The following is a 24,662-nucleotide window of genomic DNA, read 5'->3' as shown; positions in this document are numbered from 1 at the left end:
TTTTCTTTCTGGCTTACTTCACTCTGTATAATAGGCTCCAGTTTCATCCACCTCCAAAGAACTAAACAGACATTTCTCCAAAGAAGACATACAGATGGCTAACAAACACATGAAAAGATGCTCAACATCACTCATTATCAGAGAAATGCAAATCAAAACCACTATGAGGTACCATTTCATGCCAGTCAGAATGTCTGCTATCCAAAAGTCTACAAGCAATAAATGCTGGAGAGGGTGTGGAGAAAAGGGAACCCTCTTACACTGTTGGGGGGAATGCAAACTAGCACAGCCACTACGGAGAACAGTGTGGAGATTCCTTAAAAAACTGGAATTAGAACTTCCTTATGACTCAGCAATCCCACTGCTGGGCATACACACCAAGGAAACCAGAATTGAAAGAGACACATGTACCCCAAGGTTCATCACAGCACTGTTTATAATAGCCAGGACATGGAAGCAACCTAGATGTCCATCAGCAGATGAATGGATAAGAAAGCTGTGGTACATATACACAATGGAGTATTAATCAGCCATTAAAAAGAATACATTTGAATCAATTCTAATGAGGTGGATGAATGTTGAGTTTTAAGCCAACTTTTTCACTCTCCTCTTTGACTTCATCAAGAGGCTCTTTAGTTCCTTTTTGCTTTCTGACATAAGGGTGGTATCATCTATGTATCTGAGGTTATTTATATTTCTCCCAGAAATCTTGATTCTGGCTTGTGCTTCATCCAGCCCAGTAGTTTGCTTGATGTACTCTGCATATAAGTTAAATAAGCAGTGTGACATTATACAGCCTTGATGTACTCCTTTCCCAATTTGCAACCAGTCTGTTGTTCCATGCCCAGTTCTAATTGTTGCTTCTTGACCTGCATACAGATGTCTCAGGAGCCAGGTAAGGTGGTCTGGAATTACCATCTCTTGAAGAGTTTTCCACAGTTTGTTGTGATTCACACAGTCAAAGGCTTTGGTGTAGTCAATAAAGCAGAAGTAGATTTTTTTTTCTAGAACTCTCTTGTTTTTTCTGTGATCCAACAGATGTTGGAAATTTGATCTCTGGTTCCTCTACCTTTTCTAAATCCACCTTGAACATCTGGAAATTCTTGGTTCATGTACTGTTGAAGCCTTGGTTGGAGAATTTTGAGCATTACTTTGCTAGAGTATAAGATGAGTGCAATTGAACATTCTTTGGCATTGCCTTTCTTTGAAATTGGAATGAAAACTGACCTTTTCCAGTCCTGTGGCCACAGCTGAGTTTTCCAAGTTTGCTGGTATATTGAGTGCAGCACTTTCACAGCATCATCTTTTAGGATTTTTAATAGCTTAGCTGGAATTCCAACACCTCCATCTCTATTAGCCATTATGAATCATGCTTAGGGCCCCAGCCATGACCATGAATGTACTCTAATACCACCTTGACACTTGGCGGGGACAGTGGCAAGCCCTGGTGACCCTTGGGACACATTTGGAGGAAAGAATTATGTACTTGGTCAAGTACAGGTGCAGGCAAGTAGTCTCAGGAAAATTATAAGTTGAAGTCAGTGCTTATTAGAAGGATTCTGATAAAACCTGTTCAGGAATAATTGCCCAAAGAGAGCTTCAACTTGATCAGGTTAGATTCAAAGTGATATAAGGCAGTCAACTTTCTTTGTTGCTAAAGAAGGGCAGAATAATTATGGAGGAAAAATCCACAGTTGATCTCAAAACTGTATTTTAGCCATTAGTTTCCAGTCCAGATCACCAACTTATTTTTTGTCAGCAGTTTATATCTGAATAGCCTCTGTACCCTTGGTCCTCTCAGTGTGGTTCACTGACCAGGACCATCTGTAGCACCTGGGAATGTGTTAGAAATTCAGAACTCAGGACCCATTCCAGGCCTCTGTAACTAAAATCTTCACGTGCAGGAGATCTCCAGGTGATTCTAATGTACATTAAAGTTTGAGAAGTACTTGTTAATAGAGTTCTCTCACCTAAATTTCCTAGCTTGGTCCTCTTATAAGCCTATGCGATATATTACCCCATTTTACAAATGAGGAAACTGAGATGCTTGTGTTAAGTGCTTAGTCTGCTGCTGCTGCTGCTGCTAAGTCGCTTCAGTCGTGTCCAACTTTGTGCGACCCCATAGACGGCAGCCCACCAGGCTCTGCCATCCCTGGGATTCTCCAGGCAAGAACACTGGAGTGGGTTGCTGTTTCCTTCTCCAATGTATGGAAGTGAAAAGTGAAAGTGAAGTCGCTCAGTTGTATCCGACTCTTCGCGACTCCATGGACTGCAGCCTAGCAGGCTCCTCCGTCCATGGGATTTTCCAGGCAAGTGCTTAGTCTAAGGTCACACAAAAATAAAGTATCCAAGGTGACATTCAAAAAAGATCATCTGACTCCCAATCTCATGCTCCTCTAAATTAACTAAAGCTACCTCTTTAAAACCAATAGGGAAAATGTAGCTATTTACATATGTGACTGAAGATGGGAGAAAAGGCACAGGCAGGAAAAGAAGACAAGAGCTGAGTCTAGTCAGTCCATCAAAAGGGTAAGAAAGCCATGATAGATTGTGAGTCAAATGTAACTCTGAAAAGCCATTGCCAAAATCACTCAGCATTATGGTCTCAGAAAGGAAGTAAGATGCCAGGTAAGTTAGGAGAAATACCTAACTGCTGGTGATTAAAAAATGTGAGGAGCTACTCATTTCTGATTATCATGAAAATTTCAAATGGTCAACTTGCAGCTTCCTGGGAAGCTGTAACCACTTTGATTGCCCATTGCTGTGGCAGTAATCTACTAGAGCCTTCCTTACACCAAGCTCTGGTTCCCAGAGATCCTGGGATAACACTGGGGTCATCTAAATGATCCAGGACCATATCCCCATCTCAAGATCCTGAATGTATTCGTATCTGCAAAACCTCTTTTTCCACATGGGGTATCATGTTCACAGGTTCAAGATTGGAGTGTGGACATCTTTGATCATCATTTTCACCAACCACAGATCTCTTCAGTCAGTCAGGGCTTTAATCTATATCACATATGGTAACTCGCCCATGAAAATGAATGTGGGTGGATAGGTGTACATCACCTTATGTTTTGCAAGTAAATTGAGCAGACTCAATTTCAAACACCAGAATCAGACAAAAGGACAAATTCCCAGTGTACACACTCACTGGACAAAGATTATCTCCTCAGAGCCATGCCAGAGTGTAGCTTCAATTACAAGTGGATGGTAATCTGCTCATCAGTAGCATCATTGCATTAACACAGAACATACTTGATCCTGAGTTGCTTGTGAGAATATTGGTATATGCAGTCTTTTATTTTCAAAGTGTGCTGAGGGGCCATCCAGGGAGGAGGAAAAGCTGCTGGGAGAAATAGAGCAAACCTGGTTTTGTCTGTCTTATGTATTATGCTTCTGCCTACCCGCCCCCACCCCCAGCCGGTGGCTCAGCTGGTGAAGAATCTGCCTGCAATGCAGGAGACCCAGGTTCAATCCCTGGGTTGGGAAGATCCCCTAGAGAAGGGATAGGCTACCCACTCCAGTATTCTGGCCTGGAGAATTCCATGGACTATATAGTCCATGGGGTAGCAAAGAGTTGGACACGACTGAGCAACTTTCACTTCACTTCACTCACAGTTTCTATTGGACAACTGAGCTGAATGGATTTTCTGGGGTGGGTGGGGTAGATTTCAAAGCTACTAACTCAGACCAAAATAAATTCCTCCCATCCTCTGACTGGAACAGGCTCAGGGCTCAGAGTGTCTACCCCTAGTGGCCTACTGTGGTAAATCCAATAGATTGTTTCAGTTTTTAGACCCAGAGTTCAAAGAGGAAAAGGAGGAAGAGAGGAAAGATCAGGTAAAAATGTTGATTCCTTTGCCCCAGGGCCAAACCTTTCCAACTTAATGAAGGAATCAAGTAAAGAAGCATTTCAAATTATCTTGTAGATAGACATTTGATCTCCATAAAACCAGAAAAGGGTCACATTGATGAAATTTTTACAAGTCTCAACCAAAGACAAGGGTTTAATACAAGAGTCCCCCATCAAGCATCTCATGCTATGTCTCTTTGGCAATTACGGGGTCTTGTAAAATATGCTGCCAAGATCCATACCCTGTGGACTTGCTTGTCAAATCCTTCCTGTATATGTTTCCACTTAGAAAGTCATTACCCCTTCTGGAACCTTTCCCTTCTGATGCCCATGCAGCTTGATTGAGCAGAATGGCCAATTTATCATCCCTGTTTATCTCCTGAGAGAGGAATTTACAGTGAAATTAAGAATCGAGTCAGATAGCACTGGTGCAGATGTTTGGTTTTCTGTAGGCTGTTAATCTGAATTAGTGAAAAGTCTGATTTATGAAATAGCCCTGCAGAAAGGCAGCTTTAATCTTCTGTGGTTCATATAAGAGCCGTGTTGCCAAGAGTAGGTCATTTCAGACCTGCCTTAATGAGATGACTGGGCAAAGGTCTCCTCACAATTTTCTCTAAGGTCCAAACAGTCTCCCCTAAAATCCCCTACACATTTTTGTTTCATGAGGATCATAATCTTTGAGTTGGAAGACACTTTAAAGATCACTGAACTCCATTGTAGATCAATAATAGGAATCTTAATTGCCAGCTATCTGTTCACCTAAAGGTATCAAGCTCATAGGCCTACAAAGCAATGGCTTCTTCCTGTGGCCAACTGTAGATTTTTTAAGGCTTTTCTGATGTTGAAGTGAGAACTTTCCTGGCTACATCTCGAACTCATTGATCCTAGTTTTACCTTGGAAGGCCTTCAGAGCTAGCCCACTCCCTTACTGAACAGACCTTCCAGTTTTTAAAGACTGTTGTCACATGAACTACCCTCCTCCCTGCCCCAGAATCTTCTCCAGGCAAAGAAGTCCCTGTTCCTTCATATGGCTTCCAGACTATCTTATAGTATCACATATTCAGCCTTTTATTGCAGAAGAGGCTCGGTCAGTATAAGCTTAGAGAGACTGACATCTGTTCCCCTGGTGCTCACAAGCCTTCCACACCAGGGTCAATGCTGTCTGGAGGAGGCATCTTAAAGGCTTCCCAAACTTCTCCCTCACTGGCCTGCTTTTTGATCCCCTTCCCTCACCCTGGACTTCCCCACTAGGATCATTGACTTGCTAAGCCAACTTCTTTGCCCTTAGTCTGGCCCATGACCATGAAGACCTACTGAATGGGGTTAGGATTAAAATGAGGCTACGCTACACTTGGTACAGACTGCTCACCCCAGTGAACACAGTAGCAAAATCTGATCTTTGAAAAGGTTGAACAGTTCACTTTGAAGTTGTCCACATTTGTCCTTTGAGCAGTTTTATTACATTCAGGGTGAAGTCACAGAGTACACTTTTAATATTTACAGACTATAGAGTAGATAGTTTAATATATTAAATGTTAATGATTTTTGATATCATCTATTATCTTTGTTGTAACCACTAGCATTCTTTTTAAAAGCAGTTTATTAAAATACAAGAGTAAATGGTGTATGGGAAATAATTCTACTGCAGTTTGATAAATGAAGAATATGGAAATTGCACATTCGTCCTTCATCTTCTCAGCGGAATCAAGAGTTGTGTTTCCTAGTGTTGCTCATAGCCAGTTTAATATACATTTGAAAAATAAATTAGTGACACATGAAAGTAAATGTAGCAAAAGTGGGAATTTAACTAACTGAACAGCTAACGTGCTTCAGGGAAGAACTGAAAGTGAAATATGGTAATGATTTGCTAACTTGAAATCTCCACAGTGGATTCTAGACAAGAATGTGGTCCTCAGTCAATCCTGATATTGAGGTTTGTCCTGCTTGTGAAGACAGTGTTTTGGATTTGTACTCACTTTTTGGCCCTCGGAGGGGCCCCAGCTGGGTGCAAGGTGGGCCCACAGGAAGTGAGGGTCAGACTCAGAGGTGTGCCCTATGTCCCTTAGCAGGCTGGGTGCAGCCAGATTGTCCACCAACCATGGGAAGAGCAGATGGATCGTGGAGGCAGAGGAATGTACTGCGGAGGGCAGTTTTACTTCCATTTTAAGCAATGCCATTTCCTCCCACCAATGCTGACTCTTCCTTGTTTCCAACTGTGCAACTGCCCGGAGAAAGCAATTCTTTCTCATTAAGATGCTGAAGTCCTTCACCCCCAACTTGAGTTCTCATGGTGTCCTCTCTGAATTCAAGTCCACCGCCCCCCTCATCCCCAAGTATTTATGTCCATCAGTGTGAGTATGAAAAACTCGTGTACCTCTCCCTGTTCTTTCTATATTTGTTTCCCCTGAGTGGTCATTGTCAACGTTGACTGGCCGTAGGATCCTTCCTGAGAACACGGCAATACATTTACCTGTAAGAAGACTTAGGGAAAATAATTTCAGGCCTCATTTCACTGGTTCTCAGTCAAGGTTACGCTTAGGTTTCAAGTCATCTTTATTTTGTATCTGTGTCTGTATATCTATATTTACTCATAAAAATAGTTAATTTTTTTCATATGTGATTTCTGTCCATGTCTACAATCTCTTAATCACAATTCTGAAATTCAGAAGATTTGGACAACTGTTGTTTTCAGTGACTTTGAGCCATTTGATGACAAAACCTGACCTAAACTGTTGTGCAGGTATTAATTTCAAGTTTTTATGACTGTGACTGTTAACTGCAGCAGTATTAATGAGTTTTATTAAAGGATGCTACCCTGAATCCACTGGGGGGTATTATAGATGTGGTATAGCTACCATATGACTTGTTTAATTAAAAATCTAAATATAAAAATTCATCTTGCTTCCAAAAGTCTTTGGATAAGGAACACTTGTATACAAACACATAGACACACACAAGCCAGAATTTAATGCATAGATAGGAAACAAAAGTAGGAAACAAAAGTAGGAAACAGTCTTTTCATTTGAAAATCATAAATATGGGAGTACACATTAGATCTTAACTGTCAATCCACCAGCTAGGAGTCTCAGTATTGCCAATGCTCTATGCTGTATCTGAAACTTTACTTGGGGGGAATTGAGGTCAAGTTAGCAAGCCTCTGGATTAGTCTGACTTAAATCTGTTGCCTCAGTCTTTAGTTAGTAATCAAAGACAAAAACAATTGATTAGATTTAGAGGGTACTTTTCTTAAATATGGATTCATTATACTGCAAAGGAATACAGAGAACGAGGCACACTGAGTTGTATATATAGATCCCTGGCCCCACTGTCTCTCTCTCTCTCTCACACACACACACATACACACATACACACACACTTTCCCAGGGGGTGTAGGCCCCTGTTTCTTCTGCTTCTCCTAATTACTTGGTGTATTTGGCAGACGAATGTACTTGCAGATAGCATTTACTTAGCAGATAGCCTTTTAAAAGGAGCTTTGGCTATATGAAAGAGAATAGCTACCTGGGAGACGAAAGGGGCCGTCTTCGGGGGCACGAGGCACATGTAAGGAAAAGGCTCTCCGAGTTGGACGAGGCGCCCATGCTGGTTTGAAAGGGATCCTCTGCCTTCCAAGGCAAGAGCTATTATGTTGAAAATGAGGCTTTGGTAAGAGGATGAAGTCGGGGCAGGTGAGGAATAATGGTCTGTGATTCCAGAGTCTTGGCCACAGGAGGGCCCTTGGAGTCCCTCTCTGCCAAAACTTGCAGGTGGAGCCACAAGACCAGGTGTCCTCCAGGGCCAGGACTGGGTTTTCTGGGAAAAGCCAGGCAAGGAGCTGGGAGTCTGAGAGGCAGTGAGGTTCAGACAGCCAGCCAGACAGGTAGGAGGACCAGTCCAGCACTGTAGCAAAGATGCTCTGGCCCCCAGGCCACCCCTCTCTGTGATTTAAACTTCTCTCCAAAGAGGAGCCTGAGCTGATGAGACAGAGGCAGATGAGAACCCTCCCTCGACTTTAGAACCCCATGTCAGAGCAAAAACAGGAAAACTAGCCCCCAAAGATGATGAGCAAAAGGACAGAAAGGCAGTGACATACCCCAAAGTGCCAAGAGACAGCTGAGGTTGATTTGTTATGGGGCACAGAGGGCAAACGATTAGTAAGGAAGAACATGGATTATCAATAAAGACAGAGTGGCAAATGGTGTCAATTTCCTTGTGCTTTGCTTGGTCAGCTTTATAGATTTAAAATCAGCCATTAGAGATGGTTGGTCCTGTATGATCATACTTCCTAGTTGGAGTTGTCTGAAGAGGTTACAGAAATTCCGGTGGAGGAGGCTGTGCAGTGTGCCCTCTCATCTCCATGGTAACACAGTCAGCCCTGCTCACCTTGGGGCTGGGCACTGGGCACCTGGCTGCCAGTGACTTTACTCAACCCTGCCCTTTGAGGGAGCTGGGAGGCCATGCTCCCAGTTTCACACCTCTATCTAGCTGTGAGGCTGCAGCAAGAACCCCCCTCCTCTGAACCTCAGTTTTCTATGACAAAAGTGAGGATTCAACTCACCCCTTCTTACTGAGAGGACTGTACTGCACGTATAACTAAGATCAGAGCCCCTATACAAACCTGGGGATTTCTGAACAAGATAGCAACTGAAAATGTATCTTAACAGAAAAAGAAAGGAAAAAAAAACAACTTGGGACTGTGGGTCACTCCCTGGGCCTCCTGAGCCTCATAGTTCCCATCTGTGAAATGGAACGGCACACTCCACTCCGCCTGGCCCTCACAGATGATCAGTCTTCATGCCCACCTGGACTCTTTTCCAGCCAGTTTGGGAGTAAAAGAGGCAATCAATGGTGTCATTTTCCTTTCAGCCCACTCTTGGCCACGCCCCAACCCCCACCTGCAGCGCCCACCAGTGGGGGATCCGGCAGCTCCAGTGACTCAGAGAGCAGCTCAGAGTCTGACTCAGACACTGAAAGCAGCACCACTGACAGCGAAGCCAATGAGGCGCCGCGAGTGACCACTCCAGAGGTGGGTGAGGAGCCAGGGCCCCGACACAGCACCCCCGACATGCACACACAATAATGCGATAATAATAACATTCCAGCACAGTCATGACTTCGGCACACTAAATACTTCAGAAAAGCACTCAGGTATTTGATAGGGCTTTTTTCTTCTAACACATGTCTTTGTAAAGTTTCTAACGGAGATTTCTTGCCATGTGACTGATGTGCCATGTGACTCACTCAGCTACTCTGAGCCTTGAGCTTCCCCATTACTATTATACTGGAATAGTGATCACTGAGCTCAAAACTTCCCTTTCGAGAGAACCAACGAAGCAAGTCAAGACCCACTTCTAGGTCTGGGGACACCACCCCTTCCTCTAAGTTGAAGTGATGAATTGTCACTGGGCAAGTAAGATCCAAGAAGTGTGATGGTTGAAAGGTCACAGGTTTTTTTTTTTTTTTTTTCAAAGAATAGTTTTCAAATGTACTCAATGGTAATTCATGAAAACATTTAACATAGCCCCACAAAACACCAAAATTATAATTTTGAGATCAAAGCCATGCCTTTCCCCTCCATCTTCTTTGACTGCCAGCCTCTCAGTTCTCCTGAGCCGGCACCTCGTACAGCAAGCTGATCCCTCAATGGCTCTGGACACATTGTTTGTCAATAGTCAGAAAAGAATAACAGAAGAAGATGCCACAGTGACATTACTGCTGTTTGTAAGAGCCCACGCTTCGTGAATGTGGATCATGTGCCAGGCTCCATGAGAAGCTCGTGACTTGCATTTTCTCATTTCATGCTCATGACAACCCTATGGGGTCCTGGCTATCATTATACCATTTTATAGATGAAAGAATAAGGTTCTGAGAAGGTAAGAAAGAACTTTCCCATGATCTCACAGGAAGGGCTGAAACCAGGGTGTGCGCTACGAGAGTTGGGGCCCCTAACCTCGAGCTCTGCTGCCAACAGTAGCAGCTGCTCCAATGGCCTCGACCCTTACCCACCACTGCTCTGTGCCGGTTGGAATCATGGCTACTCAAAACGTTTTGAATTCTGTCATCCTCTATTGGCTGGTGCCATAAGCCTCAACTGATGGCTTGCAAAAAACAGAGCAGTTCTAATAAAAAATGATGGCTCTTTTAGTTCAACAGGCAGAATTCAGATTTGGGAATCAAGCACCCGAATTGTACGCATCATTTCCATGGCTTAACAGCAGATGCTAATGTCTGCAAGCATGTCCACATAAACTGATTATTGCCCATACACCAAGGAAAGTGCAGTGGTTTTTTTGGAAGTCAAATCTTTTCATCCTTCAGTAAAAATACAAAAGGCCTCTTCTTTTTGCAGCAAATTACAACATCGTATAGGAGGCCCTGACACTTTAGCAGAGAAAGACTTTCCTTTTGAATTACATTTGAGGCACACTCACATTTCTTTTCAGAACCAGAGATCATTCTCTCAGCCTCATGGTGAGAGGCTGAGTAATGAGCCCCACCAAAAGATTTTGGGAACTGGTTTCCCTCCCCAGCTCTCTACCCACTCTCTGGAAAAACTCTCTGTGAAAAATTCTTTCCTTGCTGGCCAGAGTAGGGGATAGTTTCAGAAAAAGAGTGGAACTTTGTATAGTGGAGCCACTTTGTAAAGTATTTGGCTGTCTAGGGAATGTGATAGATATGAATTTCACGTATGTTTCTAAATGTGTGAATGGTCACTTGACAGCCAAAGCTTTTACCAGGCAACAGTCAGTACACTGAAGGTCCTCCTGACTTCTTCCCAAAGGTGACATTCATTCTTGCCACCGTTTCTCACTCCACAGCCTGAGCCGCCCTCCACTAACAAGTGGCAGTTGGACAAATGGCTTAACAAAGTGACTTCTCAAAACAAATCTTTTATTTGTGGCCAAAATGAAACACCCATGGAGACGATTTCTGTGCCTCCTCCAGTCATTCAGCCAATGGAAGTCCAGGTCAAGGTGAAGGCAAACCCCAGCCAGGTCCTGCCTGAACCCAAAGAGAGGCCTCTCCTTGGTCTTATCAGGGAGAAAGCCCGTCCACGACCCACCCTGAAAACTCCAGAAACAAAGGCTCTGAAGCATAAGTTGTCCACAACTGTTGAGACAGCATCTCAAAGGACAGTTGGGAAAAAACAGCCCAAAAGGGTCGAGAAGAACACCAGCGTTGAGGAATTTACCTGGCCCAAACCAAATATCACCAGCAGCACTCCCAAAGAAAAGGAAAGCGGGGAGCTTCCTGACCTCCCTAGAGGGCGCAGCAAAGCCGTTGCCCACAAGCCGGTTCCCAGGAAAGAACCGAGGGCCAGCATCCCCTTGGCTCCCGAGAAGAAAAAGTACCGAGGGCCTGGCAAGACGGTTCCAAAGTCCCGGGAATTCATTGAGACCGATTCGTCTACATCTGATTCCAACACGGATCAGGAAGAGCCCCTGCAGATCAAAGTCCTGCCTCCATGCATGGCTCCAGGGGGCAACACGACCAAATCCAAGGAAGCCGGAGGGGCCAGCCTGACCCTCAGCAGCTTTCTCAGCAGTGGCAATGGCAACAACCCACCAGTCCCGAGTGAGGAACCTACTCAGTCACCGGTCCCTGTCACACAAACTGAGGTTCTATCTCCTGTCCGAGATCAGGAGAATCTGAAAAATCTCTGGGTGAAGATTGACCTTGACCTACTGTCTCGAGTGCCTGGCCAGAACTCACTCCAGGCAACGTCAGCCAAGCTAGACCACAAGGAGACAGCCTCAAAGCCCAAGCGGCAGACGGCTGCGGTGCCTGCAGAGAAAGCCGCCCCCAAGGGCAAGCGTAAGCACAAGGTAAGCCGTCCACCCACTCTGGCCAGCCACGTGATCGGGAGCAGTGGCTGTCTGGTCTACTTTGATCTTGAGTCTCCGTTTCCAGCAGGCTGGAGGCAGTGGATTGCAGTCTTTGGTGAAAGCACAGATATTAATACTTTCCCTGGGGAATGTAGTATTTGAGATGACCAGGGAGGAAGTGTTAGAGATAATCATGGTTTTATAACCAATGTCAAGAATTTCCAGTATGGCACTTGAGGGATTATGATGTGTAGCAACAAAGAATATGAAGTCTCCTTCCCCAGGCAGCCAGTCTGTCAGGTTGGCTATTTAAGCTGCTCCTGCTTCCCGGATTCATAGGTCACTATTCTACAGTCTCCTGCCGGCAGCAGCAGGGCACCCAGGACTCATAAGGTCAAATGCATCCTCTAGGCCTTGTTAATTTCTACATACAAACATCCCTGCCACCCAGTTCCATTTTGATTACCCTGGCTCCTACTAGACACAGGTTCTGTCCAGCCTGCTTGGCCCCCTGACCTGTGTGGTTGGCTTGACTCATGATAATCTCTCCTGCAGGACATTTGGGTTGGATTCCCAGGCTACAAATGTAATCAGAAGGTGAAACCCAGAATGGCCTTTTCCATTGCACATCTATCTGGGGAACTGAGTTTGTATCCAGTAGGTTCATTGCATGCATCTCTGGGTGTCACAGTAGATTTTTAGCATAACATCATCTCATGGTGATTCTTGAGTAATATTTTGAATAAGCTGCCTTGGGAACTCCTGCAATGATGATTTAAGTCATCGTTCAGCTTTAAAGATTCACAGGTGGTTTTATCTCTGAGCTGTGGTGCCACCTTAACTAATGAGAGTATTCCAAAATAGGGAACAAAGTCTGGGGCCCTTGCCCTATCACTGTTTCCCTGCTCTTAGTGATGACAGCAGTGCAACTAGGAGTAAAAGTGTACCTTCAGAACCAATACATGAAGGTCCAAAGGTGTGCCTTGCACATGGTTAATTTCCTTGCATACTGTTGGTTGTACACGTGACCTTTGTGTGTTACCCCCAACCCCCATGTTGCTTGGACAGGACTTATGCCATGTTAGAATTGCAGTGTTGGTTTCTAAACTACTCATTTGTGGGGGTATTGTTGCTGGAAGTGTCTGAAAATGATAGATTCTCTTTACTTCTGGTATGAGATCTCTGTGCCCCCCGATCAGAGGGTGACATCACAGCTTCAACCTCTCTGATGCCAGCTTCTTGGTTGGAGTAGGCGGGGCAAGATGTATCAGTTTTCCATCTGATCAAAGGTGTACTTTTAAGGCTCCTACCTAATCTAGGACTTAAAACAGAAGCACACTGTCTCCCTTGCTTATTGTTTTAAAATGTCTACCTGTTCCATGGATTTCAAACTTTGTGTATTCTTTTTTTCCTGTTAAAGCCAACAGAAGTTGCAGGGAAAATCCCTGAGAAGAAGCAGCGCCTGGAGGAGGCAGCCACCATCTGCCTGCTGCCACCTTGCATCTCGCCAGCTCCCCCCCAGAAGCCTCCCAGCACTAAAGAGTGAGTTTGCCCTGATTCTATACTTTGCTGGTTTGGACTTCTAAGAAATCTCAAATGAACCCTTGAGGGTAGGGAGTCCTATCCCAAAAGAATGTTAGGTAAGAAACAGAAGTCATTCAGTTTTGTCCTGACAGCTGTCTCTGGCCACCAGCCTAACACAGGTGGGATAAACGGTGGCCTTCAGGCTGCAAGGTTTGGGTGACCACTTGAGCTTTTTAGCAACATTTCTTTACTCCAACTCAGATGGATGGCCAAAATCGGCCAAAGTGGACTTTTAGCACTGAGTGAAGGGTAAAAGGAAGTAAACCAATTTAAAGGACACCTGCCCCTTGAGCCAAATCACCTCCCTCTGGGCAACTTCCAGTTCTGATAGGGATGAAACCATCTCCCTTGGCCTCAACAGAATGACACAGCAGAGGCTTCCTCTTTGCTGTCAAATCATAGTGCTCATATGAAGCTTGAGGACCAGCAAGTTTGTCCTGAACTCCTCAGAGGCCAAGGGGATGACATGTCTGGGGAGGCCAGGGACATGAGCTGTCTAGGAGTGCCCCACACCCCCAGGCAGTTCTGTGCTGGGAAAAGCCAGCTCGGGGTGGACAAATTAATGCCAATCAGCTGGCAGCTCTTCTCCTGTCTGTCTCTTTGCAGAAGGTGCCAGTCAGGCAGGAGGCCTCCTTGTCCCCTACTCACTTACAGGACTCCAGCCTTCCCTACCAAGCATGGTGACAGAGTTCTTCTGTCTTTCACACATCACTTCCCTAACAATCTAGTGGGTAGCTATTCCCTTCTCCAGGGGATCTTCCCAACCCAGGAATCAAACCCAAGTCTCCCTCATTGCAAGCAGATTCTTTATTGTCTGAGCCACCAGGGAAGCCCTCCCTAACAAACATGTCAGCTCCTGGAACTATTCTGTTTAGATAATTATTGTCATAAATTCACTCAGCATTAGAGGTAACTTCCATCAACGACCAGTTTTGGAACCTATTAGCAGCCCAGAGTGGAGAGGCAATCTGGCTAACTGCTGCTAACAATGGATTTCACAGATTACTGTTTAACATCAGTGACAGGGCATCGGTCTGCCACAGATAAGATGTTGGAAATAAGTTATCAGTTTACATTTGTTTGGATCCTTGTTGTTTAGAGATGAAAGGTAAGAAAAGATCAATGACCACTAGATCTGCTCGATAAACTAAGGAAATTTGGTCATGGGCTGCCAGGACCTGCCAGCCCAGATTTGGTCCCAGGCTGCTGTCTCCCTGAGGACCCATAGCTCTTTGTGACATGCATTTATATTCCACGGTATAATTTGATATGAAAGGTGGACGTGAGTCTGAGTGAACTCCAGGAGTTGGTGATGGACAGGGAGGCCTGGCGTGCTGTGATTCATGGGGTTGCAAAGAGTCGGACATGACTGAGCAACTGAACTGAACTGAACTGATCCCTTCAGATACTTGGAGTTCTCAGAACTAGACACTCTTCTAGTAGAGCAAGCCAGCCCTCTTATTGAGGAGGTACCACCACTACAAGGATGTCATTTTAGGTTCCTCCTTGGAAAGTAGGAGGGCCCTGGAAGGATGGTGTTTAACCATTGGGAAAGAAGCCTATTTCCCTGCTTCCAGGCATGGTGGTGGGCTTCCCTGGGGGCTCAGACAGTATAGCATCTACCTGGAATGCATAAAACCCCTATTTGTTCGATTCCTGGGTTGGGAAGACCCCCTGGAGAAGGGATAGGCTACCCACTCCAGTATTCTTGGGCCTCCCTGGTGGCTCAGTGGTAAAGAATCCACCAGCAATGAGGGAGACCTGGGTTCAATCCCTGGTCAAGAAGATCCCCTGGAGGAGGGCATGGCAACACACTCTACTGTTCTTGTCTGGAAAATCCCCATGGATGGAGGAGCTGAGCAGGCTATAGCCCATGGGGTGGCAAAGAGTTGGACAGGACTGAGAGACTAAGCACAGCACAGGACAGACATGGTGGTACCTCCTCGGTTCCCAGGCTCTCATCTCTTTGGGCCAGGCCACCAAAAGGCACAAGGAAGAGCTAGAGGGCTGTGGGATATTGCCACACCATCAGTCCCCATTACAAGCCTGCTTCAATGACCCAGTAATCCCTCTCGTTCCCCATTTCATAGAAGACAGATGATTGAGTATTAGGCAAATGTTTAATCCAAATACGTTCTCATAAAACGGTGTTTCGCCTCATGGTCCTTATGATCTTTCTGTCTAGGAGAGCAATGTTTACCTAGTAGCCTTTACCATTCAGGAAGGACCTGAATTGGGTTCTTATATGGGAAAATTTCGAGATTTGAGGGAGAAGGAAACCAGAACAGGCCTCTTGGAGCTCTTCTCCTTGGAGCCCTCTCCTTGAGTTTTCTCTGCTCCTTGGTGCTTTGTTGACCTTTCAAATCCTTGGAAATTTTCATGATACAAAATTCACTTTCACAATGAGCATTTTAAACCTAGCAAAGGATGCTACGCCAGCCTGACAACTAGGGTTTCCCATCATCACCTAGAAGGGCACTGATGCATTCCTTTTCCCTTCTTTGGAGTTGGAACCATCATAAGAGCCTCTGAGGCATGAAAGGGGATACTCTTTTTTCCTTCTGTCCTCTTCTGGCCTATACAAAAGATGCCCTTATAGTAAGAAGTCATAATGAACAGAGTAGTCCCTAGAAAATACCCCCTGGGTATCTTTCACCCAGGAAGTTATTAAAGGCCTCATGGTTCCAGGTCGCTATCATGCAGAAGGAAAGGGGGCCAGATGACAGTGGCCACTGCACCAAATGTACTGTACTGTGTATGACGTACTGTGTACAGTGGCAGATGGGAGGACCTAGCCCAATGACTATGGCCAGTGGCAGGTTGACTGCCTCTAGGGAACAGCTCTTCCCCTTGCAGCCCCCATCCCCTTCTCCAGCAGTTCAGGTAGGCCAGGAGTGGTCAAGTGGTCATAGGTAAGGAACCAGTCACTCCCATAGATGCCACAGCAATACTTGACTCCTTTCCATGTAAATTCTCCAAAGTGCAATTCCTCTGTAACGATTATACTCAGTGTGGTCTGATGTTGCTGGAGCATCTTCGTCAAAAAGCATCCTAACCTGTATTTTCACCATTATTTTCATCAGGCTTCATCATTATGTTAAAATGGTTCTCCATGTCAAAGCAATTTTAAAAATCCACTGACAAATACTTTGTAATTAATTTTAATCCATTAAAATAATGACAGAAACAGTGAATTTTCTAAAAATTTGGCTGCCTGACAGAAATTGACATAGGACTGTGTTTATGAAACAGAAGACAGAGAAGATAGCAAATATTATTACAACTGGCAAATTTGGGCAACACAGCAGAAGTGGAATGAGGGGATTGCATTGGTGTCTACCATTTCAGGAAATCAAAACACTTGAGTGCTTGTTCATCTTTGATTTGTTGCTTTGAGATATTGTAAATCTATATTTCTAGACACTGACTGAAATTGACTAAGAGGAAAACATAAATTCTTGTTGACTTAATTTGCTATTGAAAATTTTAGTCAATAATCATGAAAAGTAAATGGCTGCACAGTGCAATATTAGTTGTCTAAGAAAAGATTAAAATTCAAGTAATCTTCATTGATTAGTCGAAGACAGTAACTAAAATAAAAATCCATGGCCCAATTACCATGTTAAGCAGCTAGCATAAGGTTTTAGTTGTTCTGTTTTATTTGAAGTCTCAGTTTATTTGATGATGCCCGTTTAATGGGCAGATAAATCAGTTTGGAAGCATGGGAGCACTTCTAGGACCACATATATTTTGTGGCAAAATGACAAAATATTTTTCAAATGGAGTTTTGTAAAGCGGAGTACATCAGTACTTCAGTATAACAACTTAAGGTCAGGGGCTCATTATGCCTCCAGTAGAACAGTTGGAATATACAATCCAGTGTGTCCCAGAAGTATTTAGTGCATTATTTATTTCTGGGTAATGTCTAAGTACTGTATTTCTTAAGAAAATATCCTTCCACTAATTGTTTATTGTACCATTTATTGTGTGACTGTGCAGTTAAGTCCTAGAGCAGAATAAGTAGGAACCATCCTAAAAAATGATGGGATTAAAGTCTGCATTGGATTTTCCATAAAAATCTAATTAACAGTAATCTTGAAAGGTTGCAAATATCACACTGGGGCAACACACCATTAGACATTTCCATTTATCATGGAGTTCTGTTTCAAAGACCCGTGCTTATTCTTAGATTTTTGCATTTATCTATGGCTCAATCTCTAGGGAGGGCCACCTCTCTATAGACATCTATGTGTCTACGCATTTTCTATATACTCCACCCCAGGTAAAGGACCATCAACCAACATATTACTTTAGCTAAACGTAGCAGCATCATGCAAAAGATCAGAATAAAGAGAGACAGAGTTTTCTGACACCCTGTACTTTCTGTTTACACAGAAATAATTCATCCAGGAGAGCAAATAGAAGAAAAGAAGAAAAGCTGTTTCCTCCTCCACTTTCCCCACTGCCAGAGGACCCTCCACGTCGCAGGAACATCAGCGGCAATAATGGTCCCTTCAGTCGAGACAAAACCATTCCTTTGATTGGACAGATCACCTCGACCAAACCTAAGAGGAATGAAGGCAAATTCTGTGCTACTTTCAAAGGGATAGCTGTAAACGTAAGCATCATAGAAGGAATCTTCTCATTGTCAGGTAGAAACAAGTTGACCCAGCTTATCTAAGTCAACTTGACCTCATGGAGATGTTGCAGGGGGGTGGAAGGAAGGGGCAGAGAGAAAATATTAATATAAGTGTGTGTGTACACAAATACACAAACTCTCCATTAGTTCCAATCTTGATTCTGTTAACTTCAAATGAATTTTTCATTCCAGTCTTACTTCTCCAAACAGATGATTATGCAGAGATTCAGGGCCTCAGACATCCTTTGGTCCAATCCCTTCAGATCTTGGGGCTGGGGGACACTTACACAATGCTGACCACAGCACATGGCAGGCACAGAATCTTTAGTGAAAGGCCAAATGGATGGAATTGCTCAAGGTGAGGGAACTGGTGCTGGAACTCCAAGTTAATGTCTTTCCACACCCAACTTGGCTGATATGAATTGTGTTTTAAAATAATGACTCAAAAGGATGGAGTTTAAAAGGCAAATCTGTGGCTAAAATCACACAATTGTGGTTCTCTAAGCCCGACTAAAGGATTTTCCTGTCCTTTGGATTTTCTGCACTGCTGCCTGATTAGCATAAATGATTGAGAATTTGTATCCCTTTTCACATTCATACACAATGTATTTTTATCTGCCCCAGGTATATGTACATGAACCATGGAAACCATGAGTGATAGTGTCACTAGTGAATATTAATGGCAAATCTATCTGCCTTTTCGTGTAGATGCATGTATATGCAAATACGTACGCACTTGATCCTTCAGTTCAGTCACTCAGTCATGTCCAACTCTTTGCGACCCCATGGACTGCAGCACACCAGGCCTCCCTGTCCATCACCAACTCCCAGAGTTTACTCAAACTCACGTCCATTAAGTCGGTGATGCCATCCAACCATCTCATCCTCTGTCGTCCCCTTCTCCTCTTGCCCTCAATCTTTCCCAGCATCAGGGTCTTTTCAAATGAGTCAGCTCTTCGCATCAGGTGGCCAAAGTATCGGAGTTTCAGCTTCAACATCAGTCCTTCCAATGAACATTCAGGACTGATTTCCTTTAGGATGGACTTGTTGGATCTCCTTGCAGTTCAAGATCCTTCAAATGTAATATAAAAAGCAAACAAGTGAAAATCAATGAGTTTTCAAATGTCTAGCACCAATCTGGTAGCCCCTGAACCAAAAGCACCCATTTAACACTTCATGAAAAGCCATGAGGCCTCTGAGCTTTAAGGACCACAATTTATGGTCCTGCATCATCTGAGATAACTAGATGACATACATACCTAGGTAAATATTATTGGTGATATAAAGAAATGGCTCTATTATAAAGTTGTGATTTTCCAAATGAAATTTGGATGTATGTGTGCCCAGATTATATTTGCATTCACATTTAAAGATGCTGAGTTACAGTGTTAGGAATGAAGCCATCTATTCTAAGCAATAATTACGAAATCAGTCCTGTTTTTCATACTGAATATAATTAATGTGATAAACTTCAACTGAGGCTTTTTCTACTGCAAGCTTTTGGAGGACACATGCCCTACCTATCTAGGCAATTCTGTTCATATAGCACCTAGTACATGGTCACAAATAATTAGGTGCTTAACATGTATGTTCTTATGACAATGGTAATAAGAGGATCTGCAAAGGCATTTCTGAAAGCTCTCAAAACTACTGGGAAAATCTGATAAATATGATTACATTTGCACCTAGAAAACCTAGAAATGGATCATTTTCTTAAGGAAATCACTAGAATTCTCCATGATATGACTTAGTACTCCTTATGTCTTCTTTGGCCATGGCCTGCAATCTGAGAGACTGTGGAAATTAAGAGACTTGCTTGAAACATAGTGCTAACACTGCAACAAATCTGTTCTGTGACCTTGAGCAAATTATGACACCTCTCTGAGTCCATGAAATGAGTAGATTTGACTAGGTGATCTATACAGCTTCTTCCAGTTCCAAAAGTGTTTTCCATTTTGCACTATTAGAGTCTTCTCTGTTCCATGTAACCATGAAGTCCTGTTTATTGACTCAGTGGATGGGTGAGGGTCAACAGAGGACGTATTTATATGACTTAGATGATTGTGGCTGAACGCAGTCATTTCCAGTCAGAAGTGCCAGGACTGACATCAGTGCCATTTGTGTGGTGGACGTGGTGTTTCAAGGTTCTTGTCACCTATCTTGGTCATAGAAACACATGGCGCTCTCACTGGGGCTGGCCTGCTGTTCGGTCTGGGCCCTCGGGCATTAGCAATAGAAGTGTGGAGCTGGCTTAGGAGTTCAGAAAGCTCTTAGTTTTTATGCGTTTGGGTTGAATAAAATCTGTGATGGACTTGAAACAATTTTCTCAATATCCATCATAACCACTTTTAAATGTGCAGTCTCTCAGCACAGTTATCATAATGAGCTCATCATGGTGAGAATTTTGATAATTTGGAGGTTTGGGATGAAGTGGAAAAGATGAGACTTCCATGGATATAAGAAATGTTCACATTTGACTTTTAGCTGAAAAGTGACCCTTTTGATTAAGGCCGGTAGGCCTGCAGTCAGCAAATCACTGAGCACACTGGGCAGTGGGGTGATGGGACAGGGTGTGTCGGGGTGTGTGTCACAAATCAGAGATGGCCCCAGCGCTGAAAGGGCTCTCACTCTAAGGTGAACAATGAAACATGCTCGATGAACTTAGATACAAAATAGCTGCTGATTGGTGTCTTAGGGGAGGCTTGAGACACACCTCTCCCACCTCCTTGTCTGTACTGTGGTGTCCGACTCTTTGTGACCTTAGGGACTGTAGCCTACCAGGAGCCTGTGTCCATGGGATTTCCCAGGCAAGAATACTGCAGTGGGTTGACATTTCCTTCTTCAAAAGGACCCATCTCTAAAGGGACAAGAAAGGTTTAAAGCACTTCCAGCCATAGACATAGGCAGTTTTCCTGAGAAGGCATTTGTTGATCTGGGTTGAACTGAGAGTATTAAGAGAGATAAGGAGGGTTTAGAAATGAAGGGAAGTGGTTAAACAGTGTACGGTTTAAATTCACAGTGGAATCTTACCCAGTCTTAAAAAGGAAGGAAATTCTGCCATGTGCTACAACCTTGAGCTTTGAGGATGTCATGCTAGATGAAATCAGCCAGTCACAGACAAATAGTGTATGATTCCATTTGCATGTGGTAACTCAAGGAGTCAGATTTTCAAAGACAGAAATTAGAAGGGTGGTTGCCAGGGCCTGGGGAGATGGCAATGGAGAGTTATGGTCTAATGGGCACAAAGTTACAGCTTTTCAGAGTCCTGGAGATTGGTTGGAGGACAATGTAAATGTGCTTAACACTACTGAACTGGATATTTTAAAATGGTTGAGATGGTAGATTGGATATTATGTGTATTTTACCTCTATTTTAAAAATGAAAAATACAATACATTATAGCAAGGTGAAAGAAAGTAACGAGGAGGAGGCTTTTTCTACCCTAAGGCTTCAAGGGAACCAAAGCAGGACAGTGGAGAAATCACAATGAGTTCAGTGTGGTGACAGGTTCGTGGAAGGGAGCTGGGAAGGGTGAAGTCAGGTCTGAAGTCATGAGAGCCTGCCCTTTGAGGTGTCAGAGGTCGAAGGGACAGATGTAAGAGACACTGGAGAGAGGGAGTGAATAGCACTTTGTAATGGATTGGGTGAGGGTAATGGAGAGGGAGAAATATGAGATGAAATCGAGCAGTGGTTTTCAAAAAGTTTCAGGAGCATGATTCTGTTTTGAAATAATTTACGGAACTTCAATATCTAAATATGATTAAAGCAGAGCAGCTCAGATGGAAGGCATGGTGGGAAGAACCCTGGTTTATTTGTTCATGGCCCAGGGATGACTGGTTTGCTGCACTAGATCTGGCATTTTGCAGAGTAACAAGAGGCTTGGTGTTCGGTGTCATCGTAGAAAAGCTGGTGACTGCCAGAGTTCATGACATATACCAGGATCACCTGTGTATCCTCAAGCCATGTGCATTGTTGTCTTTTCTCTCGCCTTGTTTCCTAGGGTGATTGACATGCAAAGCATTTATGAAAACATACTCTAAAAATCTGAACCTAATGGAAACTCTTTGTCCTCCTTTTTCCCAGGAGGGAGACACTCCAAAAAAGGCAGCCCCTGGCACTGTCACCAACACTGCTATCGCCTCTGCCACTGCCACTGCCATTGTCACCAGCACTGCCACAGCCACTGCCACGGCCACTACCACAACCACTACCACAACCATTTCCACCACCACCTCCGCCATCACCACTGGCCTCATGGATAGCAGTCACCTGGAGATGACATCGTGGGCGGCCCTGCCCCTTCTGTCCACCAGCACCACCAATGTCCGGAGACCCAAGCTCACTTTTGATGACTCGTATGTTGTCCCCAGATTCTCTGGACCCAGTTGGGGAGCAGTGGATGGGGGTGGGGGCAGTATGGCTTTTCGAGCACCATGCATATGTCACCTGAAATAAGACCTTAGCTGCAGCTGTGCAGCTCGTATAGCCTTAAAAGTATATTCCTCCTCCTCACATACATCCTTATCCCCACCTAGAAATGTCATTGGCTGATTTTAAACACAGAGCTCTGTTACTGTTTCCAAAGGCAGGTGCTGAATCCTAGGTTGCTTAGTCCTCCTTGCTTACCCATGTCCTCAGGTAGAACTGTGTGCCAACAAAGAGAATTACAGCTAGATTCTATTGGATCTGTTTGGGCAACTTGAGTGGTTGGGGTTGGAGGATGTAGGTATTTATCCTAATGGGCCATTAGGAACTGATCTCACTCACTGGATTATTTCAAGCTTGGTTATTATATGCGTGACAAGCATCCATCAGCCCTGTTCAAGGCATTGTATAGGAATGGATTTATAGCCCCCCAAAGTATGACAATTCAGTCTTTTAATGAAAAGATGAAACATTGCTTTCTGAATGAGCTCATTTCGTTTGTTTAGGGTTCACAATGCTGATTATTACATGCAAGAGGCTAAGAAGCTGAAGCACAAAGCCGATGCACTGGTAGGTTTCCTTATTGCTGCTCTGACATAGGGAGATTGGAGCTGGTTAATTCCTTAGCCTGGTGCAGAGTCCCCAAGTTCTTGGCGCCATGTTGCCCTGCCATTCTTGGTTTTCCCACTCTTCTTCCCCTTGTTCCAACTTCAGAGGTGCCGAGGCTTATGCTACCTTTCAATTGAATTTGAAATGACTTTTGAAACTGCCCTGGAGAAGGTGGGTGCTCCCATGGTTTCTAATGAACTCCAAACTGGTGTAGGCAGGGAGAGAGTTGCTGAGAGCTGGTTAAGTGCCTCAAGCATTGGCTTTGGGAAATTCAGGTCTGTAGAAAAAACTTGACTGCTTGCTGCATTAGATAACCTAGGGCCCTGCACAGAGAAAGTATGTTCTGGTTTCTGGATTTCCCAGGACACTTGGCCCTGCTGCCTCCAAGGGTGGTGGGTACCTAGACCAGGAGAAACCAGGCACAGAGAGCTATTTGATTGACTAAGCAACCTAACAGAGGGTCTCAATCGTGTGTGTTACAGTCACTTGGGGAGCTTTAAAATAGCCCTCATGCTCAGGCCACACCCCAGAGAAATGGAATCAGAATTTCTGAGAGTGGGACCAGATGTGAGTGTCAAAACTCCCAGGTGATTCCCAAGTACAGCCAGTGTTGAGAACCACTGCCCTAGAGAAGACCCTGAATTCAGAATCCCTACCTTCAACTAAAGCCCAGCATAATTTAAGATGTCTGTTCAATTCCATTGGGTTAAAAAAAATCATATCCTCCATCATTGCATTGTGTCCAGCCAAGACTTGGCTGCCCCGTGCTGCTTGCCTCTGGGAGGGCTATAATGAAGGACCACAATGGTTTCTGCACCATCACTTGTGAGTGGCCACCATCCACTGCCCTCTCAAGGGCCACAGTACATAAGGAGATAATTGGTATATCTTTAGTATTAAAATCTCAATGGGGTGTGTGGGAAAAAAAGTCTAAAAAAATTCACTGAGTGGTAGGGGAGGGGGGAGGGAATGATAATGGGGGGAGGGGAAGGTTGAGCAATACTCATTCAGAGGAAGATGTCTGTGCCAGTCTTACATCTATACCAGAGTTAGACACTTCTTCGGAGTTCAAGCCCCTCAGTTATAAATAAGGAAACCGAGGCCCAGAAGAGGGTGTGACTCAGCCACTCATTAGCACTATGGCCCATATAGTCCTCTCTCTGGACTTCAGTTTTTCCTTTTGGAAAAATAGGGATTTGGACCAGGTGCTTTTTAAGGATCCTTCCAGCTATGGGTTTGTGAATGAAAAGTCAGTTTCAAAAATCAGGATGTAGATTTCCTGATTTCCAGATTTCCTGTAGACTTCCTTAATTTCCACAGGAGAGAGCCAATCAGAGTTGGATGACCTGAGGAAGTTATCTTGTAAGGCAAGAGAAGAAGGAGATAACTTGCATATATACACAAAGGTTTTCATAAAATCAGTTTGAATTGGGCTGAAACTGATGTTTTTCCACAACAGCTTACAGAAAGGAAAGCACCAAATTCCTGCAGTACATAAAAGGGGAAGAACATTTATTGTAAAAAGAGTCATTTACAGCAAGAGATTCTGCAAGACTTGTAACTCATCATTTTATAGTTGTACTTAATCCTTTGCTAGAGACAGCTACTCTGCTGTTTTGAGAATTGAAACCTTCACAGTTGCATAGAAAATATTTTGATAAAAGGTATATAAGAAAATTAAAATTGGTCAATCTGCATTCTATTGGTTCTTTCACATAAAATTCCAT

General features: G+C 44.0%; 1 protein-coding gene across 8 annotated transcripts in view; it reads left to right on the top strand.

Annotated features, from left to right (window-relative positions):
• AFF2 (AF4/FMR2 family member 2) overlaps positions 1–24,662 on the top strand; it is a 534,465-nt gene that overhangs the window by 484,548 nt on the left and 25,255 nt on the right. For all 8 annotated transcript variants that reach the window (XM_027533311.1, XM_027533308.1, XM_027533305.1 and 5 more), the window contains 6 exons: positions 8,720–8,879; positions 10,672–11,679; positions 13,100–13,221; positions 17,659–17,881; positions 21,985–22,256; positions 22,833–22,896. In XM_027533311.1, the coding sequence (XP_027389112.1) occupies positions 8,720–8,879; positions 10,672–11,679; positions 13,100–13,221; positions 17,659–17,881; positions 21,985–22,256; positions 22,833–22,896 (1,849 nt within the window). The remainder of the gene's footprint in view (positions 1–8,719; positions 8,880–10,671; positions 11,680–13,099; positions 13,222–17,658; positions 17,882–21,984; positions 22,257–22,832; positions 22,897–24,662) is intronic.

Source organism: Bos indicus x Bos taurus, chromosome X, assembly GCF_003369695.1.
Source record: "Bos indicus x Bos taurus breed Angus x Brahman F1 hybrid chromosome X, Bos_hybrid_MaternalHap_v2.0, whole genome shotgun sequence".
NCBI lineage: Eukaryota > Metazoa > Chordata > Mammalia > Artiodactyla > Bovidae > Bos > Bos indicus x Bos taurus.
The sequence above is the reverse complement of the archived record's forward strand: the minus strand, read 5'-3'. Positions and strand labels throughout refer to the sequence as shown.